This window comes from Phyllopteryx taeniolatus, chromosome 4, assembly GCF_024500385.1.
Source record: "Phyllopteryx taeniolatus isolate TA_2022b chromosome 4, UOR_Ptae_1.2, whole genome shotgun sequence".
In the NCBI taxonomy this organism is placed as follows: domain Eukaryota; kingdom Metazoa; phylum Chordata; class Actinopteri; order Syngnathiformes; family Syngnathidae; genus Phyllopteryx; species Phyllopteryx taeniolatus.
In genome coordinates, this window is record NC_084505.1 from 10,581,481 (window position 1) to 10,592,043 (window position 10,563).

The window sequence follows — 10,563 nt, forward strand, 5'->3', positions numbered from 1 at the left end:
GAGCCAGTGAAGTTGCTGAAGGATGTGGGTGATATGATGGAAAGAGGCGTTTTTGGTGACATACTTGCACCGGAGTTCTGGACCAGTTGAAGTTTACGGAGGGATGCCGAAGAGGAGGGTGTTACAATAATCCAGACGGGAGGTGACAAGGCTGTGAACAAAGATGGAGGCGGTATGGAGGTTGAGGGAGGTGCGGGGTCAGTTGATGTTGCACAGGTGGAAGTAAACTGACCGGGTTATGTGATTGATATGTGAATGGAAAGATACAAAGAAGGGGACATTTCTCAAGTCAAACTATAGAACTGACCCCTGAAAATAGAGTCTTAATTTCATAACACGTGACAACAGGCCCTCATCTACACATGTGGATAAAATTGTTGATACCCCTCTCGTAATGAATCTGACAAAAATACGAATAAATAAAAATTTAATGAAAATTAACCAAATGAAAGTAAGACATTGCTTTTGACTGAAACAGGCCTTGACAAAAAAAGTTGCTATACTTAACTTAATATTTTGTTGCACAAGCATTTGAGCCAATCACTGCAGTCAAACGATTTTTGTTAATTTCAATGAGATTTCTGCATCTCTCCGAAGGCATTTTGGCCCACTCTGGAGCAAAATGCTCCAGTTGTCTCATGTTTGAAGGGTGCTTTCTCCAGACAGCATATTTCAGCTCCTTCCACAGATGTTCAATCAGATTTAGGTCAGGGCCCATCGAGGGCCACTTCAGAATAGCTTTGCTCGTTGCCCTTCTTAAGGTTATTTAAATGTTTCACCACAGCAAAAGAGGAATAGATTGAATTTATGAAACAACAATATTGTAACCTTACTAAGACAACTCATTTTGATACAGCAGCACCTCTACATTAACAGTATGCTTGTTTTCTTCAAAAGTAAACCAGCCAATGAGTACTAAAAATACCCAAAAATGGACTTTGGCCTTATTTTTGGGACTATTATATGGAATGGAATGCTCAACATGTAACATGCACATTAAGAGAAATTGACTTTTGTGAGAACTTTGAATATGAATATTAGGCTTTACATGATCAGGATTTCTGGGACCGATCAGCGAGTTTAAAAAACCAATAACCGATAACTGATCCGATCACAACATTGAGCAATGTGTCTATTTAAATGACCTGTTCATTTACTGAATATACTTGTGTACTTAATTGCTCAAAAAATTACATTTACAATAGATAATGTATCTTTGTTCTTCTATTTATGCCAGTGAGGCATAGTGACAAATAAATGGTCTGCTATTAGATGGCAGGAAGTACATACAGTAATTAATGTATCCACTTTTTATGAATTTTTTGTTTGTTGGTGTGCCGTGAGATTTTTCAATTGTAAAATATGTTCCTTGGCTCCATAAAGGTTGGAAATCACTGCTCTAGTCAGATCGTGTATTCTAATCAGTCAGGTCAAACCAACATTACATGACAGAAATAATGGGTGCTAACTTACTGTCATTAAATTACTTTATTGTAATTAAATTACTTCACCCACACCGAAACTTTAGAGCATGATTCGACAGAACGGCGGCATGTTTACGTACAACCGTTAGTGCTAGCACTAGCTTGCTAGGCTACATAACGTTTTGTTGTTTGCTTGCGAGCTGTATCGTATTAAAAGTAAGTGAACATACCTCAAGCAAGCCTTAAACGAACATCCTCTCCTGTCCTGAGCACCGGTGACCACCGACACACGTTTTTCCCCATTTTGTCCTTATAATACAGTCTTTAACAAGGTAAAGCCCAATGATCGGAAAAAACAGGATGCGGTGGTATCGGAATACATGTATTATTACAGTTATCTGACATAATGCAATCGGGAAAGAGCAAATTTGTCTTGTCGTCTGATCCGGGCATTACGTGTTGTCTGTTGTCTGTTGTCTGTCCCGTGTTTTGTTTTTGTTTTTTTATAACTTTATTGGCCGTCAGATATTTACAGTACTACGTCAAAAGACATGCGACAAGGCTAAAAATAAACTAGCTTTTGGATTCAAATATACTGTGCAAGATGGCAACGCGGGGTAAATGTCTTTTGCGGAGCCGATCAATGACGTCATTGAACGGATCGGCGAATTATGACATTAAAGTCGAGCAGCATAAAATGCTAATTATCGGCCCATACCGATCAGGCCGATAAAATCGGTGTAAAGTCTAAATCATATCTTTCGCTCTCTCTGTCTCTCTCTCTCTCTGTCAGAACAGGAGTTAGGAGGAGGACAGTGGTGCTGTCTCTGATCAGTTGAAACATTTCCTAACTAGAAAAAAACCATCAGTTAACTACTGTTGAACAACATAAACAGTGAGCTATGAATAAATGCCACAAAAATGAGGAATGGTCATGATAATAGAGTGCTGGTATTGAGTGGTAGAAGTTAAGAAATGTTCCGCATATCCACAAGCGTATATCACTGGAAGAAAGCGTATTTCTCTGTGCAGATGGTGTGCACAGATCCCACTTGGGGCAAGGTGGGAGGAACTAATGATTTTTGAGGCAAGGGGGATACTGTATTGTGTTGTTAAAATATTATGTTTCAATCAAGAACTATATGGTTATACATTTTTCTAGCTTGTCTAAAAAAAGACATGCAGTAAAAAGAAAATAAATAAATAAATCTTTCAAATTTTAGAGGTTCTGAGTTTCAATTCAGGGGTGATTGAGCACCCCCAAAAATGGGCTAAAAATGCCTATTATTGACACTAATCTCCTATCTGTGTTTTGAAGTTAGACAAAAAGAACCATCAAAGGGAACGAAAACGTATCTTTGGTGCACACTAATGGGAACATTTCATCCTGGACTACCAGATCAATTATGTCATTTGAACTATCAGTACGAGAACCAACTGGTCCAGAAAAAAATGATGTGCTAAATATAGAATCAGTTACTTCTGGGATACTGCAATGTAGAAAATGTCATCAAAATATGAACTAAAAATGTTATCTTAGTTATATTACATACTGTACCTAATAAAGTCATGCAAGTGTTTCATAACATACGTCTTTCATTAATTACTTTATTAAGAAGAAAATAATTATTTGTTAATGTCCTCATTGAATCTAACCAATTTTTCATCATTTTGAACACTTTTATGGGCACCTTTATGCTTAAAAAAACTAATATTTCAACACACCTATGATGACTGCAAGTCATGTATAACAATACTGCTTTCACTCAAATGATGTTTCTTTCTGTCACTATTAACCACATTTCAATTTGCTTGAAGCAAATAGTGTAAAACAGAGACAAAAAAACAAAAGGACCATATTTGGGCATCAAATGGCAGGCAGAAGATCTTATGTAGAATGATTTCAAATAATAATCTAGAAATTTCAAAAAAATACACTATATTTGGAAAAGCTTGGAATACAGAATTAAATAACTTTTTTCTTTTCCTGCTCTTGAGCTGTTTTTGTTTTTCGCATTACATTTTGCTGGTAATCTCATTTTACTGCATGACTCTTTTCTTTACCTCTTTGAATCTTTCATTGACTTGGAGCAGATTTTTTTATCTTCCTTTTTTTCAACTTTCCTCTCAGACCACCATTGCGCTATTTGAGTTTAAGGTGAAGAGGTGCTACTACAGGGTTCTTATTGATGCTTTTCAGGACTTGAATATGCTTAGATTCAAGATAAAGTGCTTTAAAAGACGGAATCATATGTTTTATTTTACAACACCAATGGCTAGTTGAAAAGATAGTGTGCTTGTTTGATCAGGATTTCCCAAAGTTAGAATCGGGACCCAAAATGGGTCAGTTTTTGTTGGTTCACCACTTAGCACAGTTAAATGCTGTAAGTGTAAGCAGTTTAATTTATCATCAAAAGTGGCACACATTTTGTTGGCAGAGGGGTTTTTTATTCATGTTTTTTGTAAATAATAAAACATACACAAATAGTTTGGTAAACAATTTACTTGAGGAAAAAACAATAAAACAGTTAATTTTCCCTCTCCCTTGCTATAATGGGAGGGAACGGAACGTTTTCTGTTTGTACAAGTGGTTTCCAGCGTTTTCCAAGCCTGCACTCCCTACAAAAGTAATTTTAAAATTAATTAAATACATTTTAGAAAAAAATTAGGACAAATATCCATCTATCAATCTATCCATTGTCTTCCGCTTATCCGAGGTCGGGTCGCGGGGGCAGCAAGCTCAGCAGAGAAGCCCAGACTTCTCTCTCTCCCAGCCACTTGCTCTAGCTCTTCCGAGAGGATCCCGAGGCGTTCACAGGCAAGCCGAGAGACGTAGTCTCTCCAGCGTATCCCGGGTCGTTCCCGGAACACCTCACCAGGGAGCCGTCCAGGAGGCGTCCTAAACAGATGCCCGAGCCACCTCATCTGGCTCCTCTCAATGCGGAGGAGCAGCGGCTCTACTCTGAGGAAATTCATTTCGGCCGCTTGTATTCGGGATCTTGTTCTTTCGGTCACGACCCACAGCTCCTTACCATAGGTGAGGGTAGGAACGCAGATCGACCGGTAAATAGAGAGTTTCACCTTTCGGCTTAGCTCCTTCTTCATTCACCACAACGGACCGATACAAATTCTGCATCACTGCAGACGCTGCACCGTTCCGCCTGTCAATCTCCCGTTCCATTCTTCCCTCACTCGTGAACAAGACCCCAAGATACTTGAACTCCTCCTCTTGGGGGATGATCTCCTCCCCGACCCGGAGAAGGCACTCCACCCTTTTCCAACAAAGGAACATGGTCTGAGATTTAGAGGTGCTGATTCTCATCCCAGCTACTTCACACTCGGCTGCGAACCACTGCAGTGAGAGTTGGAGATCACGGCCTGATGAAGCCAACAGAACCACATCATCTGCAAAAAGCAGAGATGCAATACTGAGGCCACCAAACCGGACCCCCTCTACGCATCGGCTTCGCCTTGAAATTCTGTCCATAAAAGTTATGAGCAGAATCGGTGACAAAGGGCAGCCTTGGCGGAGTCCAACCCTCAGCGCAAACGAGTCCGACTTACTGCCGGCAATGCGGACCAAACTCGGTCGTACAGGGACCGAATAGCCCATATCAGGTGGTTTGGTACCCCATACTCCTGAAGCACCCCCCTACAGGACTCCACGAGGGAAACGGTCGAACGCCTTCTCCAAGTCCACAAAACACATGTAGACTGGTTGGGCGAACTCCCACGCACCCTCGAGGACCCTGCTGAGGGTGAAGAGCAGGTCCAGTGTTCCACGGCCAGGACGAAAACCACACTGCTCCTCTTGAATCCGAGATTCGACTTCCCAACGGACCCTCCTCTCCAGCACCCCTGAATAGACCGTACTGGGGAGGCTTAGGAGTGTGTTCCCCCTGTAATTGGAACACACCCTTCTTAAAAAGGGGGACTACCACCCCAGTCTGCCAATGCAGAGGCACTGTCCCCGATGTCCACGCGATGTTGCAGAGGCGTGTCAACCAGGACAGCCCCACAACATCCAGAGCCTTTAGGAACTCCGGGCGAATCTCATCCACCCCCGGGGACCTGCCACCGAGGAGCTTTTCAACCACCTCGGTGACCTCAACCCCAGAGATAGCAGAGCCCGCCTCAGAGACCCCAGACTCTGCTTCCTCATGAGAAGGCGTGTCGGTGGAATTGAGGAGGTCTTCGAAGTATTCTCCCCACCGATTCACAACGTCCCGAGTCGAGGTCAGCAGCGCCCCATCCCCACTATACACAGTGTTGATGGTGCACTGCTTCCCCCTCCTGAGATATCGGATGGTGGACCAGAATTTCCTCGAAGCCGCACGGAAGTCGTTCTCCATGGCCTCACCGAACTCCACCCACGCCCCGGTTTTTTGTCTCAGCAACCACCAATGCCGCATTCTGCTTGGCCAGCCGGTACCCATCAGCTGCCTCAGGAGTCCCACAGTCCAAAAAGACCTGATAGGACTCCTTCTTCAGCTTGACAGCATCCCTCACCGCTGGTGTCCACCAACGGGTTCAGGGATTGCGCCACGACAGACAGCGACTACCTAACGGCCACAGCTCCGGTCTGCGGCCTTGGCAATAGAGCCGCGGAACATGGTCCACTCGGACTCAATGTCCCCCGCCTCCTCCGAGACGTGGGTGAAGTTCTGCCGGAGGTGTGAATTGAAGATCCTTCTGACGGGATTCCGCCAGACGTTCCCAGCAGACCCTCACAATACTTTTGGCCCTGCCACGTCGGACCGGCATCTTCCCCCACCATCGGAGCCAACTCACCTCCAGGTGGGGATCAGTTGACAGCTCCGCCCCTCTCTTCACCCGAGTGTCCAAGACATGCGGCCGCAAGTCCGATGACACAACCACAAAGTCGATCATCGAACTGCGACCTAGGGTGTCCTGGTGCCAAGTGCACGTGTGGACACCCTTATGCTTGAACATAGTGTACATTATGGACAAACCATGGTGAGCACAGAAGTCTAATAACAGAACACCACTCGGGTTCTGATCGGTGGGGCCGTTCCTCCCAATCACGCCCTTCCAGGTCTCACTGTCATTGCCCACGTGAGCATTGAAGTGCCCCAGCAGAACGATGGAGTCCCCAGCGGGAGCGCTCTCCAGCACCCCTTCTAAGGCCTCCAAAAAGGGTGAGTACTCTGAACTGCTGTTTGGTGCATAGGCACAAACAACAGTCAGGACCCGTCCCCCCACCCGAAGGGGGAGGAAGGCTCCCCTCTCGTCAACCGGGGTGAACCCTAACGTACAGAAGCCGAGCCGGGGGGGAATAAGTATACCCACACCTGCTCGGCGCCTCTCACCGAGGGCAACTCCAGAGTGGAAGAGAGGCCAACCCCTCTCAAGAGGACTGGTACCAGAGCCCAAGCCGTGCGTGGAGGGGAGCCCAACGATATCTAGTCTGAACTTCTCAACCTCACACACCAGCTCAGGCTCCTTCCCTCCCAGAGAGGTGACATTCCACGTCCCTAGAGCCAGCTTCTGTAGCTGAGAATCGGATTGCCAAGGTCCCTCCCTTCGGCCACCGCCCAGCTCACACTGCACCTGACTCCTATGGCCCCTCCCACAGGTGGTGAGCCCATGGGAAAGAGGACCCACGTTTCCCGGCCGAGCCCCTCGGGTGCAGGTCTGGCCACCAGGCGCTCGCCTTCGAGCCCCACCTCCAGCCCTGGCTCCAGAGGGGGCCCCCGGTGACCCGCGTCCGGGCAAGGGCAACCTCGATCCATTCATATTTTTTATATCATAGGGTTCTTTTAGCCGTGCTTTGTCTGGCCCCTCACCTAGGACCTGTTTGCCATGGGTGACCCTACCAGGGGCGTGAAGCCCCAGACAACTTAGTTCCTAGGATCATTGGGACACACAAACCCCTCCACCACGATAAGGTGACGGCTCAAGGAGAGGTGAGCACAAATAATGAGTAAATAAACATTGTCAAATCCAAGTTTCACAGCCCCTGAAATTTTATCTCGTACTTACAACAGGTAGGGAAGCCCTGATTGACGTTATAAAATGATCCTTTTGTGTCTATACTGTACATCTCTATTATTCATACATCACTTAATGTGGCGGACAAGCTTGAAAAGTAATATTGAAAGTGCTTGAAATTGATGTTGAAAAAAGCGTGTGAACCCTGTAGTAGCAAAGGTCCCTCTCACCTACTGTAAGTGCCTACCATCTGTGCTCACCCCTCTTCCCTTTTTCTCATGTTGTCCTTGTCTCTCACATGTTATCCCTCCATCCACAGTGAGAAAAAGAAGGCTTGAAGGAGGACCCATCCTCCCAAAGTGTCGGACAAATGTGTAGGACCCACTCTCCCCCTCCCCACATCCCTCAGCCTCCTGTTTTTGCGTTCCGCTCACCCTCTTTTAAAAGTCCACCTCGTCCCCTTGTGACCCCCAGTTGACCTCAAAGGGTCCGACAGCCTCTCCGGATGACTTTGCACATCATCTCTGACATGCAAGTGCAATTCAGGGTTCAGAGACAACTCTTTATGGACTTTTTTTCAGTGTCCACTACAACATCCAGTGCATGCAAAAAGGAGAGATAATTGATCATTGAATGTTTATATGCTGGGATTTTTGAATTGTGCAAACAAACCATACAGTGCTGCCATCTAGAGTATTTTAATAGCAACTGTAGTGCCTTGACTTCTTGGACCGTTTCCGAATGATCGCTTTTGAAACAGCCTCTTTTGGGAATCCCTATTTATACTGTTGTGTTGAATTTATTTTTATTATTATTATTATTCATGTGTTGTAAATGACTTGTTTGGACATTGCCACCCACGCGTTATTCAGCATTACCACGGTAGTTAGTTCCCAGCAACAACAGTCAAATACTCAAAACAAAAGCAATGGCATATAGCGTATGAGTGAAATATTCCATGTTCATCTGGTTGTGAATAACTTAATTTGAATTTTATTTTATTTTATTGATAAACTTTAACAAGCTGAATGTTAGGGACTTTACTGTCAGACTACACTATACAGTGGAACCTCCAAAGTAGAACATCCCAATGGTGGTATAATTTGAAGTTCAGACAAAATATTTGAGGAAATTTGCTAAAATAAAGCCGACACATCCAAGTTTGAGTTCATGCCTCACAGTTGAGACATGCTTGGTTTGAATATGAATCTGGTTGTCTGTCTGTAAATACTGTAGTATCCTGTTATTGATTGGCGACCGGTCCGGGGTGACCCCACCTCTCACCCAAAGTCACCTGTGGTAGGCTCCAGCTCACCCATAATCCTGGACAGGATAAGATGTCAAAGTCAGACAAAACATAAAACTAGTGTGATTTCACTCGAGATTTCAGCGTAGTAAGCATCTATAGGAATTACTCCAGTCCAAATGTGTTTTTTTTTCCTCTTTGGCTTTTTTTTTTTTTTTTTGTTACCAGTGATGGCAAAGAGGAAAAGTGTAATGATAATTATAGAATCGGAAATTTAACTTAGTGTGTCTTTTTGCTCAGTACAGTATCAGATTGAATTTAAATATCACTTACATATATTCAATTCAGTTTACTAATAAGATTTTAAAGTGGTGCTGCAATAGCCATCATGGCTAATAACGAACATGAACATGAATGGCACATTCTTGTTGAAAATCTTTTTTTTTTTCTATTTCACAACCAACCACTGTTGACTGTCAGTTACTTACAGATGAAACAAACACAAAGGTTAAGATGTGTTCTTATGCTGCCTGTTGACAGACAAACACACAACACTTTTTAATTCCAGCAATACTGGACATAACATGGCTAGTTGTCAATATCCCAATGTAAACACCTTCCTGTACCCTCTCAATTTTGTGCCTGCCAGGTGTCTTCAAAGGGTGAGGAGTTTGACTAGTTTTTTCATACAGTCTTCAGGTTCTCGCTGTACTTTTTAATCTTAACGTGTTACCCTATCTGGTTAATAAAGGTTTTATGGTGATGACAATTTGAGCCAGGAACAAATTAGCAGTGCTTATTTCATTTGTTTTTGGGGGGAAAAAAGTTCTAAAATTAGAGCAACAAGTCAACAAGTGTCACAGAATGGATGGCGTTTCACTTTGGAGGTTCAATTGTGTTTATTAAAACATTGATCATGTCAAAAACCACCTGAGTAGCTTTCGCTTCAATTTATTTGTGGATGATGTACAAAATATTAATAACAAGTGGGCTGAAAAAAAGTAATTAGATCATCTATATCGGTTGCACTTGATTGAAATGTGGTAAACTGATGCAATTTTCCTGTCTTCTCCTTGAAAAAGTACAATGTGCATCTGTTTAACACATTTCAATCATGTGCAACCGATGTACGTTTGAATTACTTTTTTTCCATGTGTGTGTATATTACATGGTAACATTATCCACATTAAAACCTTCAAGCTGGGAGTTCTACCAAACATATATGACAGTGTTGTTGTTGTTGTTTTTTTAAATGCAGCACAGACTTGCCTATACTTCCATCCAGGTCCTGTTTGTTGTTTCTTAAAGAAGTTTAAACATGAGGTTTAAAATGAGATGCCTGGCAGATGTTCACAGGTGCACATAAACTTCTAAAATCAAGTTTGGAATGTTTCACAAATAGACAAATTTGGCCATAGCACAAAACAAACATGAAATTCTGATCAGGCAGATGCATTTAATTGAGGTAAAGTTTAAATAGATGACGTTCAAGCCAGCTTTGAAGCAGATGTAGATTTAAGTGTGTCATTGCACTGATCCTGGTTTGATCTTCAAATGTTCTTTTCAGGAAACATTGTCTTTGGTTACAAACTAGATAGCAACAGCACTCCATACAGTGCTGAGCATTTGGCAGCATTTGCATCAGGCTGGAGAGGGAAGGGTCAGGGACAAATAGCTTGCTTGCTGAAATTAAAATTAAATATTTATTTCTAATTGAAGGATTGGGAGAAATGGGCAGCTGATGTCATTTAAAACAAATGTTAATTATGGGTGTAAACATTTGTAATTGAGTGACCCTTGCGGCCTTGTGTGTCCACCTATCTCCATTTTATTGAGATTATTGTTTGATTCTGAGTTTTTGTTAGCTAGTTCACATGTTGGTGTGGATGGTGGTTTTTGAAATAAATGAAAAATACAAAAAATAAAATAAAATGAGCACCG

General features: G+C 43.1%; 1 protein-coding gene across 6 annotated transcripts in view; it reads left to right on the forward strand.

Annotated features, from left to right (window-relative positions):
* tmod1 (tropomodulin 1) overlaps positions 1-10,560 on the forward strand; it is a 45,126-nt gene extending 34,566 nt beyond the window's left edge. For all 6 annotated transcript variants that reach the window (XM_061769363.1, XM_061769362.1, XM_061769366.1 and 3 more), the window contains one exon: positions 7,696-10,560. Coding sequence is in view for 4 of the 6 variants with exons in the window: in XM_061769364.1 (XP_061625348.1) it covers positions 7,696-7,754 (59 nt within the window). In the remaining 2 variants the exon portion in view is untranslated. The remainder of the gene's footprint in view (positions 1-7,695) is intronic.
* The last annotated feature ends 3 nt before the right edge of the window (positions 10,561-10,563 follow it).